General features: G+C 39.7%; 1 protein-coding gene across 1 annotated transcript; it reads left to right on the forward strand.

The window, feature by feature from the left end:
- Positions 1–684: 684 nt before the first annotated feature.
- On the forward strand, positions 685–18,372 carry FGF8 (fibroblast growth factor 8; the record flags this gene model as incomplete). Its single annotated transcript, XM_083364889.1, has 5 exons — positions 685–716; positions 887–923; positions 2,978–3,158; positions 13,004–13,110; positions 18,085–18,372. The coding sequence occupies 5 exons, from the start codon at positions 685–687 to the stop codon at positions 18,370–18,372; spliced, it is 645 nt and encodes a 214-aa protein (XP_083221015.1).
- Between the last annotated feature and the right edge of the window lie 2,654 nt (positions 18,373–21,026).

The raw sequence follows: 21,026 nt of genomic DNA on the forward strand, positions 1-21,026 counted from the left end.
CAGCGGGGTGCTTTCAAGCGCTGCTGGCTGGTCCCGTCGAGGGGTGGATGGGGGACGGTCTATGATGGGGGGGGAAGGTGGGTAGGACGCGGGTCTAGGGACATCCCCGGACAGATGAGAAGGGGCTGGCACATTGGCGAGCGCACAAGAGGAGGGACCAGAGCCGGGCTGGTGCGTACTGCCCCTCGGGCGCTCCGAGAGTGGAGCGCACACCCACCCGGCCGAGCCGCCTGCCTCCCGTTCCGAGCTCCGCAGCCGCCAGCCTCGAAACGCCGGCCTTCCCCTGCTCCTGGCGCGGAGCTGTCAGCGGAGCCTGCCCTCCCCGCTCGGCCCCGGGATCTTCTGACAGCCACCGCCGCAGCCTCGGGCGCGCCGAGCCGGCAGGGCGAAGGTCCGGGCGATTCGGGGCCGCTCGGCTGCGGGACGCTCTCGAGGGATGGGCTGGGAGCGCCCAGGGAGTCCCTCGGCCTGACCAGGAGGTTGAGCCGCCCCGCGGGCCGAGCAACGCCCGCCGGCGAAGGAAAAACGACGCCCGCGGAGAAAAAGCCAGAGCCTCCCCCGCCGAACCCTGCTCCGGACTCCCGCCGGTTCGCCGAAGCCGAAGAAAACCAAGAAAAGTCGGGCCCGCCGAGCCGGCTTCTGCGCCTCGAGCCAACCGAGTCCCCCGCGTAAAAATCTCGCAGGATGAACCTCTTCTCTTCCATATTCAGCTATTTGTAAGTATTGAGTCTGGCCGCTCTTTTATGGACCGATGTCGATTTTCCCTTCCCTCCCCCGAAATAGCCTCCTCGATTTTCCATCTTTATTTCTGCTCCATTTCAATGGCAAAATTCATCTCACCGTCTACTTTGTTTTCCCCTCCACTCCCCCCTTTCCATTATTCTAGGCTACTGCACTTGTTTGCTTTCTGCTTGCAGGCACAGGTAAGGAATTGTTTTAATCCTTTCTAAATAGCTGCGATGGTTTTTATTATTCGGATAGAGCCAAGATTTTTTTTTCTCTTTACTTCCCCCGCCCCCACTTTTTTAAAGTGATGTAATAAAAGGAATTCCCTATGATTAACAGACTATATAACCCAGTGCGGGGAGTAGAGAATAAAATGCAAAAAGTGGGAAAGAGCATTGAATTAAAGTAAGAAGTGATATATGCTGAGCTCCCCAATTGCAGTGTTGAAGAATCCCGATGGGAAATTGGTGATGATCTATTTAAATCTTAGTAAACTGTTTTTCCATCCAATTTCCAGAATAAAATAAAAGCACATTCCTTCTATTATTATGATGTTTAAAAATTATACTTAAGAAATATACCTTAATTTTAGGAAAGACCTTACTAATACTCTTGCTTCCTAGAAATTAGAAACCTCATTAACATATGGAGCAACACAGTCTGATACTGTGGAATTTATAACCCTTTTGGTGTAGTATTGATTGCAAATCCAGAGAGTTAAGGCCAAATGCTTGCAGAAACATTCCCCCTGCAAGAGAACAGGTGTAGGATTCTGAATTAAATTTGGAATGATCCCTTAATTCTATAAAGCTGAGTAAACAAATTGAATTTGGTGGACCCGAATGTAAAAGGAGTGTAGGCTAACAGTGTTGTAATATTTGGGGATATGAGATGGAAATCAAAGAGTATTATGGTTGGCCACATGGTCTACTCATTACAGCAGGCAGAGCAATCCAGAGATGTTATGGAAAGAAATGCCAATAGAAAACCCATGCATCCCTGTGTGTGTGTGTGTGTGTGCATGTGCGCATGCATGCACACACCACACACACAAAGGATAAGAGCGATACACCATCGAGGGAAGACTTTTATAAAGTCCATCTTTCAGGAAGGTGTTGCTTCCCTGTAACTTTTGGACAACTTCAGTAGCTGATATGGGGCTGAAGATGGGCAGGGTGGGGGGTGGGGAGGCAGTGAGGAGGGAAGCTTTTTTCATGCACTGCCACCCCATGAAGTTGAAAGGAACAAATCTCCTCAACATTTGCTCAGAATACGTCTTTATAAATGTCAGGGGCAAACTAAAACCCTTCAGACTTAAAAGAGGAACTGGAAACTCGTTGGGGGTGGAAGAAGAGCAGCTTGAGAGAGGAGGGGAAACAGACACGGTCCCGTCCCCCCCCCCCGCCACACAGCCACTGTGGCTGGAGCTCAGATCGCCCTACCGTTGCTGAACCTTCAGCTCACGATAACTTTGAATGCGGGTGGGTGGGTGGGTGGGAAAAGCACGGCAAGCCTCTCTGTATGGAAGGGCCTCATAAATATTAGTGAGAGACAATTCTGAACTGTCTGGGCTGCTGACACAACCAATCCCTGTTTAAGGGGATAAAATATAGCTATCCTCATCCCCACCCCCATCTACCGATCACTCTGGTCCAAGGCACAGAGCCACTCTGAGCCTTGCAGGACAAAACTCTCAGATGGACCAATTGAAATAGCTGGAAAGCCAATACCAAAGCAGTAGAAACAAATCCAGGAATTGAAAGACTGTTTGCCAGGCAAATAGGATGCTTTGTATTATTCCACATTTAAGCCAGTTAAGGATTTAATGTGCCTTGCATGATATGGTTATCAATGATGGGGCACATTCATTTTTATTTTTGTTTGCCTTGTTGAGTCTTCCTTGATTTAAAATGTCACAAACAGGATTGAGAACCTAGTTTAAATCTGCATAAGTCTAGACACACCTCTTTGAAACCAAAGGAGAGCCATGTTATTACTCGGTTCTGGTCCAAGCTTGTCTTTATTTCCTGCCTCGCATGCCTGTTTTCCAGTGAAAAACTCCTGGGCAGCCAAGTAACTTTTCAGTCACTGCTAGAATCCTGGTCTTTACTATATCAACACATAAGAGTCTCGACTCTACACTGCACCAACTTGGTGCCCTCACCAGATACACCAGGAGCACACCAAGATAGCCTTTCCCAGAGGAGTAGAGATTATAATGGTGTGTTGTATATTTTTTAATTTCCTAAAGGTAACTGTTCAGTCCCCACCTAATTTTACACAGCATGTGAGGGAGCAGAGCCTGGTGACCGACCAACTAAGCCGGAGACTCGTCCGGACCTATCAGCTATACAGTCGAACCAGCGGGAAGCATGTTCAAATCCTGGACAACAAGAAAATCAATGCTATGGCGGAAGATGGAGATGCTCATGGTAAGTCTGCATGTGTGGGCAGGAGCACTGGGAGAGTGGGGGTGGGGAGGGCAATGCATGCAGCCCAGTAATTGATGATTTCCGTCCCCTTTGTTTGCCAGAAATCATTACAAGCATTTGGAATGCAGAAAGCTTCTGATGGAAGAATGTGGGGATCAATATTTGTAATAACAGTATAATGCTTTCCCCTTTGCGGATTGAGTCAGAGCTTCTGTGGAGGAGATTGGGCTGGATTTTACACCCGATCACTGACCACGGAAATGGTGGGATGAGTCGCAGATTTTAAGAATTAAAATCACAGGACTGTGGGAGAATAGGCATCTTCTTGCAGTATGTTCCAGCCTAACAGTGCAGCGGAAATAGGGAAACGGGAAGCACGTTGTGATGTTAACCCCAGGTTTTCTAGAATCACAGGCAAAACTTGCCTTCAGCTAAGGAAGGCTTCTCTGGGAAAAATAAGCTTTTAGGATGCACAAAATGTCCTTCCCAAAGAGAAAAAGATGTGAGAATAGAATACAATAGAAGATGTTTTAAGTGAGACTTAAGTTTTACAAATAACCAGTTTATATTCAGTTCATCAAAAATACACCGCAACAAACCGTAAGTCCATGTTCTCCTTTCTAACTTTAATTATGCTTATGAAACACTGTATAATATTAAATGAGATGCTCCATAATTGCATTGTCTTCAATTTGTGGTCAATAATGCACATCCTAGTATTGAATCTCCATATAGCTACAATTTATGTATCATGACCAGAATTATTGACTTCTCACATTTGCCACATTAACCCTTCTCACATCAAACTATTATCTGAAAACCATGCAGGCTTGCTTATATTTAAGCTGGCTGAAGGTTTTATTAACATTTCTAGCAGGCACTGATAGTGAGGGAAGAGTCTGCATGTGTATACAGTATGCATCTTAGCTTTCAAGTCATAACTGAAATATACAATATAGTTTTATTCTAAATAAAGGGAAAAAATGTGCATCCCTTCCTTAAATATATCATTCTCTAAAAAGTTACTTCACGTTTAAATAACAGCATTACAACACACAGGAATGAATGATTTGCAAAAGAAAATATTTCTATTAAAAATGGTTAAGCATTTGAAGCATAAGAAGCAAACTCAGCAGCGATCTGAAAATAAAGAGAACACAAGCAGTTTTTCAGATGTAAGGTTTTAGGAGAATTGCAAGGCTGTAAATGTTAAAATAGAGGTTCAGGATTGTTCTATATGAATCTCTGGAGAGACCCCCATGTCTGGAAGAGCTATTAAAAGTCTTCTTACTTTCACCTTTTTAAACATTTCCTGAATACTTTCTCCTCTTCACATCCAGTTAGGGGATCAAGTGTGCCTCACTGCATTTTTTCTGCATCTACGTAGCCACTTTCCTTTCAAAGTTTGAGCATGAAACATAATTTTTACTGGGATAAATCTGTCACTGAAGGGAAAGAATACAGTTGGAACTGTTACGCTTTCACCCCATCACTAACAAAATCAACTTTTCACACCCTTCAGGTCTTATGTTATACTTCAAGTTGTTTTGCTTTCCTTTTTAGTTATTGTCTTTCTTTCTTTCTTTCTTTCTTTCTTTCTTTCTTTCTTTCTTTCTTTCTTTCTTTCTTTCTCTCAAAAAAGTGATTTATTTCCACCCATGGCCATTTTCTCTGTTGTGACATTTTAATAGCTGATTTAAGGTCAGGTCCATTTTTCTTGGTTATCTGTCTTGACTGTCAATATCTGACTCAGTTTTCTAATTAGGAGCGAAGTCTATGGATCTTAAAGCTTGGTGTACTTCTGTCTTATATAGCAATCTGTAATCTGACTTTGAATCACTATGAGAGGAAGTAGTGTTAGAAATGAATGATAATTGTCGCATTTGCTTTCAGTTGTGTCTTTTAGGGAATTTTGCAGAAGTAATAATGAATAATATAATAATAACTTGTGCATGTCTTATTATTTTAGGATTGGAATGGGTATTTTGCTAGTTTGTCTTCTTGCAGGCAGGTTATTGTTTTTCTCTCTGACAATTTCTTCTCTGCTTTCAGTCTGTATCTCTGTGCCAAAGCAATTTCAAACCAGTTGAGTCTGTCAAGGCAGCAGCAATTCAGCGTTAGAGGGTGAGTCCCTGAAGAGGCTCGTGTGGTAAAGCTGACTGACCAACAGGCAATAAATCAGAAAAAGGCCTTTGAAAAGGTAGAAGAGGGAAAAAGCATGTGGCGTTCTGCCTGTGTTTGGGGCTGCTTTTCTATGCCTTTCCACCAGTCAGCAGAGGAAGAGCATGAAAACTGATGCTCTTTAAATGTTAACTGCTCTCTTGATCGACCTCCCTTACTTGTGTCCCCCAAAGACAGATAAATAAGGGAACCTTGTCTATGCAGCTCAATGAAAAGGAGTCGGGGGTCCAATTGTCCTTGGGCAAGGAGGAGGTTACAGATGTTAATATTTTATAGACAAAAAAGCAATAGAGTTAAAGGGATCATAATAAGTTAGAAGAAGAAGTGGTGTGATGCTGGAATTTAGCAATTTGGGGATTGCAGTCGGTGAAGTCCAAAGCCAGTTTGGAGAAGGCCACAGTATTGTAATCCATATACAGTTCAACATTCACCCAGGGAAAAGAACTGGTCTTACGCAGTTTCAAACAGAAAGATTTATGAGAGGCAGAAAGAGATGATGAGAGTGAGGGTGATGACATCAGGTTAGATTGGCTTCAAAAAGGATTCACTAGGTTTATGGAAAAATTGGCTGTCCATCTCAGTGGCTGAATTGGTGCTATGCAGAAAATGCTCTGCATGTTTCTACTAGTAGTGTCCGTTTCCAATAAGAATATTACTTCAAAAAATACAACTTATTTTGAAAGAAGTTCTCAAGGATCTGGGCAATGAAGTAGAAAAACAGAAAACTCTTCTAAAGGAAAAAATGTTGAGAAATTTCAAGTTTGCTGTTTCTGCATTATTAAATATTACATTATTAGACTTGTTCTAGACCAGGGGTGTCAAACTCAATTTCACTGAGAGCCGCGTCAGCATTGCGGTTGCCCTCAGGGGGCTGGATGGGTGTGGCTTGGGTGGGCGTGGCCTACTGGGTGGGCATGGCTAAAGTGGGTATGGCCTACTGGGTGGGCGTGGCCCGCTCTACATCGTTCGCATCAAGGGTGCCTATGGGGGCCTGGGCAGGAGTGGGACAGATCTGAGGGTCTCTGGCAGAAGGAGGGTCTCTGGGCCAGGGCCAAGGCAGTGGGGGCCGTTCCCTCACTGTTTCCAGGATGGCTTCGCGGGCCACATGAAACCACTTCACGGGCTGGATCCAGCCCCCGGGCCTTGTGTTTGACATGTCTGTTCTACACAGACTTGATCTAACCCATCAGCAATTGTGGCAATGCTTTAATTAGACAAAGAGTAGAATAATCTATTTTTATTATAGAACAAACTTGTTTCTGCAGGAAAGCATATAGATCACTTGGATAGGGAAAGGTTAGACCATCAGGACCATAGGTTGTTTGGAACCTTAAAAGAATTCCCTACCTGATCAGTTTTGTTCCCCATCCCAGTGGTGAAAAGACTGTTTAAGATTTTAATAGTGGTATTTGGAAGATTTTGGAGGAAATCATTGATGGGGGGAAACCATCAACATTCTTTTAATCTTATTTAAAAACTGCTCCTTTCACAAAGTAATAAGAGACCTTATAGTAGCCACTGTCATTCCAAGAAAAGGGTTATCGTCTCAAAAAGAGACATGCCTATATTTAAAATATTTTCACACTGGTAACTTGAAGTATCATCTAGCATCACCCAGCCACCTCATTATCTCTTTAGTGACTTCACAATAGTTGGATGTCTCTAGAAGGTGTTGCAAGTTCCTAATGGGGATCTGGAGAAAGTTCAGTCCTGCCCTACAAGCTTTGCTCTATGTAGCCTTGGTGGAGCAGTGGGCTAATGCCTCCTAAGTAACACCAGCTGCCTGCAATTAGTGCAGGTTCGCATCCCACCAGGCTCAAGGTTGACTCAGCCTTCCATCCTTCTGAGGTAGATAAAATGAGGACCCAGATTGTTGGGGTCAATGAGCTGACTTTGTGATAATGCCGCTTGGGGGGGGGCCCGAAGGCCCTAATAAGCAGGCATATACATAGAATGAAGGCTATTGCTAAGCACATTGGTTTGTGCTTAAATTGTAAGCCGCCCTGAGTCTTCGGAGAAGGGCGGGATATAAATGGGATTAAAATAAAAATAAAATAAAATAAAATACATGTTCTGCTTTGTGACTGGAGTCACTTTTTCACTTTGGCTATTGAGAGTCACAGGATATGGCTATAATGACAATGCATGGATTGTGCCAGAGGAGAATGGAATTCATCTCATTTTGGAGAGCCTGTACTTTTTGAAGTAAAACATTAAAAAAAACATTATCTCATCAAGTTGGACTTGATAAACCAGTCAGTTTACTTGGCCTGCTATGTGGCATTTCTCAAATGAACATTGGCATTGGAACTGGGGGGGGAGAGTCCAAGAGTTCAATAAAAAGGAGCTACATGTAAGTCATATATTGTCTATCTCCATGGCATAAAAATGGGGCAGATTTTGGATGAATTATAGAAACCTGTGAAATTAGAGATCCCAAAAAGTGCTATAATCAGCTTTTGTTAACAGCAAGCTTCCATTAATTCAGGACACTTCTGAAGTTATTGTACCAGCCTTGCCTTGATGATAGCAGCCTCTTGGCTTCCATTAGTTTATTTACGTAGCCCTGTAGAGGGGTAGTTTCTGAGTGTTACATTGTGGGCCTTGTAGGTAGAATTTGGGAATCTGGAGCAACTGATGCAGTAAATAACAACCAAAAAAAGTTGTTGCATTGCAAGTTGCAAGATGAATAAAGAGAATAAAACCGAAGACTTGGTAAACGTATTGAGTTTTCCTAAACATAGAAGTTGTAGAAATTGTTTCAGTATTGACATAGTAGCCTGGGCACTAAAATGATTATCCCATGTAATCTCTCCCTCTTTCTCCTTCCTAAGAAAAGAGAGAAGGAAATGGTTTGCACTTTGTTGCATGTCATGGGTTCAAGAAGGCAGGGCAGAAATTATTTTTAAAAAGAGATTGAAAGTTTTAACTAACTCATGTAGAAATGTTTGCTGCTTATGTTAGGCTGACACAGTTTTCTTTAAAAAAAAGCCTTCCCTTGATTATGTATCAAATATGCATTCTTTCTTGTTGCAAAAGGATCTTTCCCTTTGTAGCAAGTGCAAGCATATCAAATCTTCAGTATTGATAGGATAATTGATGTGATAGTCAAATTGATGTGGTAGTTTATGGTTGCTAGGAAAACAAGTTATCCCTCGCAAACTAGCATTCCTTAAACACTCAAGATTCCTAGAAGTTACCTATACTGGTTGGGAATTCTGGAGCTGTGGTCCAAATGTATCTAGTTGGGGCAAGACCTTTTCTTCTGCAAGCAGAACAATTGTGATTGGAAAATGTGGCTATTATAATGATTGGCTAAAAAAGAATAGTTCCTCCCACTGTCCCTAAGCATCACGATGGTGAGTGAGACAGTATGGCTATGGATGACTCAACTGATGTTAAGAAGAGCAACCTAAATGCAAGGGTATTGGAGAGAAGCAGAGGTTAATTCTCCAGGACTCATAAGTTCTTCCCAATGGCTGCCAGAACTGCAAAATTGTGGATGATGCTGACATGGCAGCCGAGTTTCTTTTTGTTTTTAATCATTCAGTGACTACTATATTTTTGCAGTGCACTTCTAATAGCTTTATTCTTTCCTTTACACAAAATTAATTCTTGTATTGAAAACTGATTAAAGAAATGATGAGTTAAAAAGATGGAAGTGAGAGAAAGATCATTAGCAGAATTAATAAACCATGGTTAAACCATTTGTGCAGTTTCTCTTATGCGCATGTGTTTGCCCTTACTGTGTACTTCTATTCTTGTGCCACTGATGGTAATATTTTTTTTATTGAAGACCTTAGTTGAATGTAGTATTTGGAGTAAAATAGTGAGCCTCTTCAAACTTTACACTGAGCTGGTATAGTTCCAGCTGTTCTGCAAGTCCACCAGCCTTTGATAATCTGAATGCTTCTCTTTTTTTTACAGTAGAACTTTGACATCCAGTCTAAAAGATAAAAAACAAAAAGATGAGAGGGACAACAAGGAGTATTGTGGAAAGCATTGTGGCTTATCTCCATTGCAATGCTATTCCTCTCTTTCCCTAAAATTCATTATAGGTGAATAGTGCATTACTGCTTTTGAAAGGACTTTTCAGATAACTTTTCTGCAAAGGCTGAAGTGCCATAAAACCACTCACCTGGTTGACTGAGCATGTTTGTGTTTATATTTGCCCTAGTGTGATTAGCCCAGCCTCAGTGAAGTAGGATTTGCATTAATGGGTGCAAATTCAGGATCAAAGGTGATGCACAAAAGTTGTTTCACTGAAGCAACATTCTAGATTCTGATAAGAGATAAGTAACTTTATGCTCTCCAGATATTTGGATTGCAACTTCCTTCAGTTCGAGTTATCATGGCTATGGCAAGAGACATAGTCGAAGGCTACCTAGACTGAAACTCTTGTTCAGCACTGTTGTCCCTGATTGTAGTTCTGAGGTACATCTTTTTGATTCCTAATACATCTTATGCTTTAAGTATGAATATAGCATGTTCTAGCATAAGCAAAACTGGTTTGTCACAATCTCATGTCCCCTGAACTCTTGTAGAGCAGAGCTCCCCAACCTTTCCATGTTGGCGGTCCAGAGGGAAAGGGACAAACGGAAATGTACGCGCGCATGTGCATGCACACATGCCTGTGTGTAAAATGGGTTACATGCGCCCACAGTGGCACTGGTGGTGGCACTGGTGCCCATGCGCAAATGGGCAGCTAGAACCCATGTTCATGCGCAAATGGTCCACTAGTACCTGAGCCCGTGCATGTGTGCAAACAGCCTGCTAGTGCCCGTGTGATGCTGGCGGCAGCCCTAGCACCCTGCACATGTGCAAACGGGGCCACTAGCAGCCATAGGGTGGCATTAGTGCAAGTGGGAAGGGTGTGAGCACACATGTGCACACTCGCCAGCCATTCCTGCGGCCCACTGGCCAAAAGGCCACAGACCGGTACCGGGCCGGGGCCCACAGGTTAGGGACACCTGCTGTAGAGGTTTGGTCATACTGAAATGTGAGTGAATACCTTTAATCAACTCATCCCAATCCTTACTCATAATGGCTAGGAATACAGATTTGTAGGAGCTATCGCTGAAAATATTAGGGAAGGATGGAAGTATCAGAGTATGAATGAATGAATGAATGAACTTTCATTGTCAAAGTACAACCATGTATAAATTGAGATTAGCTGAGCTTTTTATATCTATATACTACTTTTATATCTATATACTACTAACTTTTTATATCTATATACTACTAAATGGTTTGTTGTCATGACCTTTAATGGATGAAATGGTGTATAGTAAGGCAACAATTTTTGGAGCAAGGTACCTCAAATAAACTAACTTACAGAATGCATCCAAATTATGAGGCCCATGACTTTAAGAGAATGAAATTTGAAAAAGTTGTGGCTGCCTCAGTGCTACTGGCTGTTGCTGCACTGGTGGGTTACGGCTGTGGTCATGTGACCTTAATTTTCAATGTTCTATGACAGTTTCCCAGTCAATCTCAGGGAGTGTCAGAAATCCTCCCCCCCTCCCCCCCCAGCAGCAGCCATTTACCTGCCTTCTGAAAAGGGAAAAGAAGGAGAGGGGAAGGATTTCTGATGTTCCCTGTCAGATTCCCAAGAGAAAGTTCCCAAGAGGCAAGTAATGGGAAGTCACTTCTGTTCCTACTGCTGTTTTGCCCACTCTTGGTCATTCTCTTTCTCTGTTAAGACGAGGACATATCTCTGAAACCATGACCCAGTGGTTTGTCTATTTCATATTAAAAACAGGTCCTTGATAGAATGCGACGGGGGAGAGTAAGAGAAAGGATCCAATATGGACCACAGAAGAAGAGTTGTTTTACTGGGTAGAAGATACGATGGATTCCAATCGTTGGTGTGAATAGTATTACAAAGTCTCAGAATTTGCCCTTTGTCAGCAAAGGCTTTGTCGCAATGGCTCAAGTGTTATCAGAAAAAAGAAGAGTAGGATCCAGTTTAGAGTTATATCATCATTTTATGATCAGAAATGGCAAGCGTGAAGTCCAATTCTTCATACAAATTTTGAGCACCCTGAACCCTAAACAAACGTTCCACATAGAATCCTTTATTTCTTTCAGACACAATATTATGGCAGAGTTAGATTGCCAAGATAGTTCTTGGAGGACAGCTGGCTCCAGATCTTGGGGTTTATGCAAAAGCAAGAAGAAAGGACAAGCTATTGATCTGTAATTTGCATAGCAGCTCCATAAGTCAATCAATGCCCATTAAAAAACAGATTAAATCAATATACCCTCTCAACTCTCACAAAGAAGAAATGCATTAAAGGGTCAGCTTTTCTCTGCAAAATCAGCAACCATACAAGGAGGGAAGAAGGTGGAGAAGGGTCTTAAACTGTCTTCTGGTTCTTCATGGCCTACAGAGAACAGAAATGCAATGAAGGCAAGATAATTATGGAAGAAATTCTAAATTCTCTTTGTTGCACAGACCATATTGCTATCTTTAGAAGATACCATTTTTTTGTATTTATTGCTGATCTAGATTTTGTGTTAACTTCTGATTTTCTTATTTCTCCATGTTTTGTGCATAGGGTTTTAACCATTTGCCTTGATCATGGCACAAGCATGTGCTGGCAATATTTTCTTTTCTTTTTTGTGTTCCCATGATTTTGCCTTCATCTTGTCTCCTGACCATGAGATAGACAGGCTTAATCTCTTCTTAGATGTACCCTATTAACATGCAGTTTTTTCTCTATTTCAACACTGTCTGAGGTCAGTATCAGGGTATATAAAATCTATAAGATTGTTTTAGTGTTACCTTGGAAAGTAGCCAGATGACTGCAGTAACTTGAAACAGACAGTTGATGCAGAATAGGGATCTGCTATGCGGACAGGCAATTTCATGGTGGTGTAGGGTTTTTTGCCTAGTGAAGGTTGAGTAAAGAGTATTTCAGCTCAGCAGTCGTGAAAGACTGACTTTCATAGATTACTCCCCCCACCTCAGCTTCCTCATCTGATTAGTTAAATTCTAGGAGTTCTAAGTTTAAGAAGATATAGGAAATTTAATCACATTTTTTGCTTTCTTTATTCTAACCTTTAGACAAAAGGCTGCTGTTACAATATTGAAATGATTTTTTGTTGTTGCTGGGAATAGACAACAGGGGCCAATGCAAAGAATAAACTTGTGAGACTTTAAAAATTAACCAAGTTATTATCACATAATTCTTAATGGATAAAAAATTAGCCAGTCTTTCAATGACAAGTGAAAAAACATATTTGTGCTATTGATGTCATTGTTCCATTGACTCCCATACCATAGGGAAAAAGTAATGTACAATGCAGCTCTTGGTTCCCTGTAAAACATATTCCTTTTTTCTTTGCTTCAAATGGAGACTCTTAAATGAGATTTGGGTGTGGATGGAGCAGGCACATTGCTCTGTGTATCAAAAAATAAATGATTTTATAGCCATACTCCAGAGTTTTATTCCTTATCACAAGAACAGCACAGTCCCGGGCCCCTTTTGGCTTTATTGTGATTGTATAGAATGCCCAAATACATGGATTATCATTACTTTTCATTGTACTATAAGTCTTTCTACAACAGAAAAATGTCATTCTGTTTGGCTTTTTTTCCTGTCAGACTTCTATAGGATGTTGATCTTATAACTTGATTTCTGTTGCCTTATTCTTTCCAGCTAAGCTCATTGTGGAGACTGATACTTTTGGGAGCAGAGTAAGAATCAAGGGAGCAGAAACAGGCTTCTATATTTGCATGAACAAAAAAGGAAAGCTGATTGGCAAGGTAAGAAGACAGACAATAAACTGTTGGGAAGATTATAAGAATATGGCTAAATTGGCTTTGATGTGGCAGTGAACAATAGCCTTATGCAAACAGGAGGGTATGTGATTGAAGCTAGAAATTTGCTCATTTGCATACTTTCATTTGTTTTGGGAAATCTTCATGCAGCAAGTTTGTCCTTAACCTCAAAAATCCAGTATTTAAAGCAGTCAGTTAAACACATTTTTAGAAGGTGGAGAAAAGAGAAGAGGCTAAATCAGTACTAGGTAGGTGACTTTTGTATTGGAGGAATATTTGGATAGATGAAAATATGTAGTGGATTTCGTAACTAAATGGTATTGGGATATAAACTTGATTATTTACAAAATGTTAGCATGGCAGATGTGATCAATCACAAAACACTTATTTCTATAATCCCAATAATTGTTTAGCATTTTGTTTTCCCTTTTGCTTCTGGTTACCATGTCATTGATTTTACTGGTCATAAACAGTTAAGAAAAGTGTACATCAGTTTTAGATGCAGTGTAAAATATAAATGGGTGGGCATGACCATGCAGCCTCTTATTGCGTGATGAGATCTATCACAAGTATGATAGGACCCAGATTATTGGGGGCAATAAGCTGACTTTGTAATAATGCCGCTTGGGGCCCCCCGAAAGCCCTAATAAGCAGGCATATACATAGAATGAAGGCTATTGCTAAGCACGTTGATTTGTGCTTTAGATTGTAAGCCGCCCTGAGTCTTCGGAGAAGGGCGGGATATAAATGGGATTTAAAAAAAAATCTGGATTTTTTTTTTCAGCCACAGTCTACTCATTTTAAAAGATCAGCCATTTTAATCTTACATCTATGCAGGCTTGCTGGAGACCAAAAGCGTTTGTATTCTAGACAAAGTTTGTGACTTTGAGCCTTGTAGAAATTCAAATGAAATATCACTGGATTTGTGAAACATATTTTTGAGCCAAGACATTTAAAGCTCCACTTTTTGACACTTCTGCTAATTTTTAAACAAATTGCCCATGAAAATTCTATAACTCAAAGGTCTGTTGTAAGAAGACCTCAAAAACTGTGGCTTATCTAACTCTATAAAAGAAAATCATGTGTGGTGCTATAAAAAATATTGATTTGCAGAATGTACTAATAAAAAACTTGGAGTTGGCTTCAGAGCCCCTTTACCCACCCTGGAAGCTATTATGTTTGAGGCCACCTTAAATCACAGTATTATGAAGCACTATGCTTTTTAATTCTCCCCTTTTTCTATATTTATACGAAGTATTTGCATGCTGTTTATTCCACTAATGCTCCATAGAAATACAATTAACATAAAAGTATTTTTGAAGATAGACCTTAAAATGTTATGAAAACATTAAATTAAAAAGTTCAGAACAATCAAAATAACTTAAATATATTTAAGAAGAGAATATACAAAAGATGTCGACAGCAGTCTAGTTAGGGGCAAGCTGAGTGGCACACCCAGATCTCTTCTTCAGGGTTTAGAAACTAGGCTGCCTGAGGCAGTTACTTCAATCTCTTGATGGCAGGGCCAGTTCCTTCCAATTAAATCCTGAGGAGTTAGACACAACATCAGCATCCTGATCCTTGGGGATTAAAGACGACACTGGGCATGACCATGCAGCCATCAAAAAAAGATTGAGGAAGGCCTGGGCCCTGGGGGCTAGACCAAGCTATTTTACTGCCTGAAGTAGAAGAACAAATGCAGTCTTTCCCCAGAGAACATGGGAGGGGAGGGGGGGTGAACCCTGGCCAGGTTAGTTGGCACCTGAGGCAGAAAATCCACAAACTTCTCTCTTAGGTATAAAAACAAAGTAGCAATAAATTAAAAAACAACAACAAGATTTTTTTTCTTCTCATGAAAACTAGGAAAAGGTTTCTGTGGATGAAATTAACTACATATACAGCCTCTATAAAGATTCTAATCCAGTCCTGGAGAGATATTCTAGGGTGGTTTAATATTTTCTCCCCCATTTCTGCTTTCCTAATTCAGATACGTTGCAGGTGGGAGAATTCAGTCTGATAGATTACATAAAGAAAGAACTTAAATTTGTTTCTCTGGCATTGGGGATCTATCTGCCTGTCCCCCTTTCACTTCCACCACCCTCCCGAGGACTTTTTGATCACAGATCTCCTGTTGCACTTTCTCAACTTTTGAACAGTTGAATAAAAAATCTAAAATTACTAATCTCCATTATTTTTTGGATTAAGAAATACTGAACTAGTTGCTTTCATTTTCTTTGAATTTTGATTGAAAAAATGAAAATTCTGGTAAATTCTTCAATTTTTCCCCTAATTGTGACATATAGCAACATTGCAAAGTAATCCCTAACATGTATATCTTACTCAAAAGCAGGAAGTAGTATAGGAATTCTACAGCATAGAATAGTATTGTCGTAGCTAATTATTTTTTTTAATGGAAATGCAATCTAAAAAAACTAATCAGGGTCAGACCTGTTAATAGTTGAATGAGAGATTCTGATTAGCAAAGTCAATGGTGAAGCTAGCAAGAACTTGCAAGTTGTGGTCCTGTGAGATCCTTGCCTAACAATGGCTATTGTGGGCCTGCGGGAACTGCCAATGCTAAATGGTGCAGTCAGGTGATTCTTTTAACTTACGACTATGCTGTTTGAGGATAGAGTTTCTGGTCCCAATTACCATCCTTGGGAAAGGACTACCTGAAGAGATGTTTACATACTGCATCTGCACACTCAACATGAAATAAAGTTGTTGCCTTTGGTTTTGTGCGTTTTCCTTTCTCTTTCATGTTTTTTCTCTCTTAGAGCAGTCTTTGGTTCTATGTATTTTTTTTATTAAAAAAATTGTGGTGAAGACATCCGAGGTTCTTGGAACAGACCTTGAGGTAGGTTGCAAGCTAGGCTTGGGTAACATGATATAGTTGAGGGAGATCAGGAAAAATGCTGCAAAAGTTGTATTACATTAGCTGATGAAAAAGGCTCAGCAGTATAAAAGTGAAGTGCATTCCTAACTGTTGCCATGTAGATTCATTTCTTCCCATCTCCACTGCAAAGGACCTTCACCATAGATTCCACTGCTACTCTTAGTAAAACATTCCAAAATATTTCCCATTCCTTGTAGGGATGAGATGTAACTCAACAGTGGTGCCTTGTGTTTGATAACACAAGATCCCATGTTTAATCTCTAGTCAACCAAATAAGGCTTTAGCCTAAAAGTGGCTAAGATTACCAATAAGCAAAGACAGTATTGAGGTGGAAGGATTAGGATCATATCTGGTATAAAATTGCTTGTCATGTTCCTATTGAAACAGTCCTACACTAGAATATGAGATCCTTTATTTAAAAAAGATATTGTTAGACTTCTAGATGCTTTGATATCTTAGCAAAGCTTCCAAAGTCCTTCAACTTTCCATTCAAATTATGAGCCCAGATTTAGATAAATAGATATATGGTTTCCATGATGATTCTTACTGACTTTTCAACTTGGTTGCCTCACTTTTGCTTTGCATGTGCCATGTCTTTATGGTTAGAAAGGATCAGCAACTGAGGAATGCAGAATTGACCAATCTTGTATTGAGATGTCCATCTAGGAGCCCAACTACCTCTGTTGATCAGGCAACACAACATCACTCAATCTACTATGGATATGTTGTGGTGTATTCTGTCTTCTGAATGAATCTGCATTGTTTTAGTGGCAATTATTCTTTGACATTTTAAGGGGAACATTTTATCTAAACCCTTTAGTAATTATACCAGCTCTAGATGTTTCTGCTTTCTTTTGGACAGAAAATTTATTATATGCAGAGGACAAGAAATTCACAATCAGAGTGATTCCTTTTGGGCCCCCTCTGGATTTGCCAGTTGGTGTAAAGTGTTAGTGTTTGGTTTCCAAACACTCCTATTTAAATCTGTAATGAGTTAGGCTGCACTCAAATGAAGTGACACTAATTAGCAGCAACTCAAGTCTGCCATGTTTGTAATAAGTGCTAAGGATACTTGGCACCTTCTGTGAGGTGCCATCTTCTGTATCACGTTAGAGTCTAACTATTAAGGCAGGGAAAGATTCACTCTATCTAGACACAGCTTTATTAACTACAACTTAATGAAAGGAAAGATATATACAAACTATAATTTATACATGTATGTATATGTAAGAGAGTGAAGTAAATGGGGGAAATAAGGTCATATCAAATGCCTCTTTCAGTTTCTCTAACTTTACACTTCTAGAAATATGTGTTTGTTGAATAGAGAGCTAAATGAAAATTACGGTGTTTGTGCTACTGAATACATCCAACATTAAAATTAATAGTCTTATTGTTAACAGACTCTAAATTTCAATCCTTGTTTTTGTACAAAGCAGGAGAAAAAGTTTGAAAATGACATGTAGTGCACAGATATAGAGCTTTGCAGATTTTAAGGGCATCCAATTCTTATGGCATTTACCTGCACACATGGTGGTTGAAGTATAAACAGATATTTTCACTACTTATAGAACTGTTGCTATTCTGATTATACACAGTGATTTTATTGAGCAACAGTAAGTAAAAATGTCTCTTTCTACTTAAATTGGAGCTTTGGATAATAATAAAAGAAAACATTGTAGTTGTAGGGAAAAAGGGATAGTCAATAAGATAGTAAGGAATAAGTAATCATAAAAGTGAATATATGAGTATATAATTCCTACAAACTTAGTTACTGTATCAGCCACTGCTATTTACAATGGACTCTGAATTTATGGAGAAAAGTTTTTTCTTTAGTCCTGAAATTATACCATATCACAATCATTCTGGCCTTTGCTTCAGTAAAGCTGTTTGGCATAATGGAGCATAGAAGCTTGGATATAAATGGAAACAGGAGATACCTAAAATGTTTTATTGGAAGAGGCTTATCATAAGTGCGGGGCTGATACCTGCCCAAAGAGGCTTTAAGGACAGGCAAGATGGGTAAGACAAAAGATGTCAAATTATTCATTCTTTTTCACTTGCAGAGCAATGGCAAAGGCAAGGATTGTGTCTTCACTGAGATTGTGCTGGAGAACAACTACACAGCATTACAAAATGCAAAATACGAAGGGTGGTACATGGCCTTCACTCGGAAGGGGCGTCCCCGCAAAGGCTCCAAGACTCGTCAGCATCAGCGTGAGGTGCACTTCATGAAGCGGCTGCCCAAAGGCCACCAAACAACAGAGCCTCATAGACGCTTCGAATTTCTTAATTATCCTTTCAATCGAAGGAGCAAAAGGACTCGAAACTCCAGCCCAAAGCCATCAACCTGACCTGCCTCACCTTCTACCACTTAGGACCACTTTCCTTTGCTGGAGGACATTGTGTAGAGACTCAGTTGATGGACAATAACTAGAGACTTCCCTATGACGATGACTGTAAAAGGGGATTGGAAGAAGAGGGCGAACAAAACTTGATCTAGTTGTTTATAATTGTTCTGTGTTTTTTTTTAAAAACAAAAGAGGCTCTATTTTTGTATTCCAACTTTAATGCTTTTTTAAGAAAAAGCAGTATAATGTTTAAATACTCATGGAAGGTTGCTCTTCACTTAGGAGGATTTTTTGTTCTTTGGGAGGGGCCATGCATTATGTTTTGTTAGATTGGTTTTTAACATGGGGTAGAGATTAGTAGGAGGTAGTTGATCTAGGCATAAGCATAAAACATGCTCTCTTCAATAAATCATACACTTGGGACCAAATTTCTACCTCAGATAAGATAAGTTACTTAAGAGGATGGAGTCCATCCCCAATTCTTTGTGTTAGGGACTTGTTTTGGTGTGCTTTTTTGCACACATGTCAAATGTCTCTGATACTTGCAGATGGTGGTCTTTCTTGAAGTCAAATTTGTTTAAATAAGTCTTTTAGGTCCTACCCAGGTGGGACACGGTCATCCTTTTCATTTTTGTGTAATAGAGAAGAGATGATGAAAACATAGTGACTTGTCCTTGCTGGAGGAGATGCTAAGGGCATTGGTTTGCTTTGTTCTTTCAACGCTAATCATTTTTCCAAAGGTCTGAATTTATTGTCCTGTCAATAAAGTGCCAATACATTAAAAATGATATTTCACCTATTACATTACCATTTCTAAGGATATGCCATAAGATTGAATAAAATTAACTCTAGGGCCATCAGGGTATTTTCAGTTCCTAGGTAAATCCCAAGGAGAAAAGCAGCCTTCTTTTGAGAAGACTGGCAACTTGAAACCCCTGACCCAAAGTCAGCCCTTTTTTCTTAGTCTTGCAATTTTGTCACTCTAGAATTTGCCATTTTATTTGTAAGCCAACTTCCCAAAAAACGTGCCGGAACTCACACATGTCATACAACCTGCCTTGCCTACCCTACAAGGTTCCATCCAAAAAAGGTGCCGGAACTCCGTTCTGAGCGTTCTATGAGAAAAAAAGCCCTGGTTGTTCTGATTGCCTGTAGCTACTGATATTTAGATATTTGTATGAGTGTGCTTCACATGAGGTTCAAGTGACATATTTATATCAGCTGGAAAACTATATAGAAACATTTTGCTGGTTTGATAATCTTTTCTAGTTGTCACTGAACAAACGTAGCTATTAGGGTTATAATCTATTAGAGTTATGTTTATGTTTTCATACATTGCTCTCATTTAAAGATGGATTTTTAAGGCAATGATGTAAATTTATAAGTTTTTTTTGACTTCCCTTATACATTAATTTGATTAAAACCCAGGGGAAGGGAGATCATGCATGAGAGATATACCAGATCCAAAGGGCTTAATTTCTCACAAACCTTTCCCGACCAAGCAAGCGTTGCAACAATATTAGATTTTTCCACCATGCTTATGACTGTTTCATTCAGAATTTACCAGGAAACATTATTTGCCATTCTATCTTGATTAGACTTCCAATTGATTACTATGTGAGATGCTGATATTGTCTATTTCCTTTCTGTGCCCTGGTTTAGTTCTTTACCTGGACAAAACAGATCTTGTGCTCAAATCTGCAGTGTTCTGGAACGATGTGTCCTGCCCAAACAGGGATTTCAGAAAGCTTGAATAACTCTGAGGAATGAGATTCTGTGTCACATGTTTGATTTGAAAAGTGTATTTTCAAAGGGTCATTTAAAATAACACCCATAAGAAAAAGGTATGTTAAAAAAAGAGCATGGAAACTGTGAACAACCTTGCTATAACAGCACATCTTTCTCTTTTTGCTCCTTGAGGGCTTAAAAAAGTTTACTGTATACAAATTGAAATATGAAACTGTTGGAAATATTTATTTAATATGTGCATTAAAATTTCTAGTAGTAAAAATCAACTTGACTTTTTGGCTGTGTGACCTGCAGTAGGGACCAGGATTTGCTAGGAGTGGAAGATGAGACTGTGGAGAGCAATTCTGCCAACAACTTTGTTGAGAAAAAAGATTCTGGGCTCCTGATTTTGGCTCTGAAAATGCTTGGCTGCATTTTCTGCAGACATTCTAGCAATGGTTTTCCACTCAGCTGGGGAGAATTTTAATGACCCTTAAAATTTTTAGAAGAGTGGTAAGGATCAGTGCAAGAAAATTTCAAATTCTAACTTTCAATAATTGAAAATGGTTGGCTAATGATTTAAATTAATTTCAGTGAAACCTGGTAATTTAATTTTGAATTTTTTTCTTTTAATTTTTGGCTTAATTTCATAAATTACGTTTAAAATGACATTATTTAATAGCTTGTACTACATGATTTAAACTGAAATGCTATATGTACTTGGAGGTAAATTCCATTTAATTCAATGGTTTATTTGTATAAATAGGATTAGTCTATTAAAGAAGGTAAATATTCTTGTACCTTCTTTAACACTATTGGATACAGTCATCATACATAATTAACTTATAGATTTCATTGCCAATAGGAGAAACAGCTTTGAAAAACTAGAAAAAAGATGGATGGCTCTATTAGCAGGACAAGTTTTTATA

This window comes from Vipera ursinii, assembly GCF_947247035.1.
Source record: "Vipera ursinii genome assembly, chromosome: 5".
NCBI classification, from domain to species: Eukaryota; Metazoa; Chordata; class Lepidosauria; order Squamata; family Viperidae; genus Vipera; species Vipera ursinii.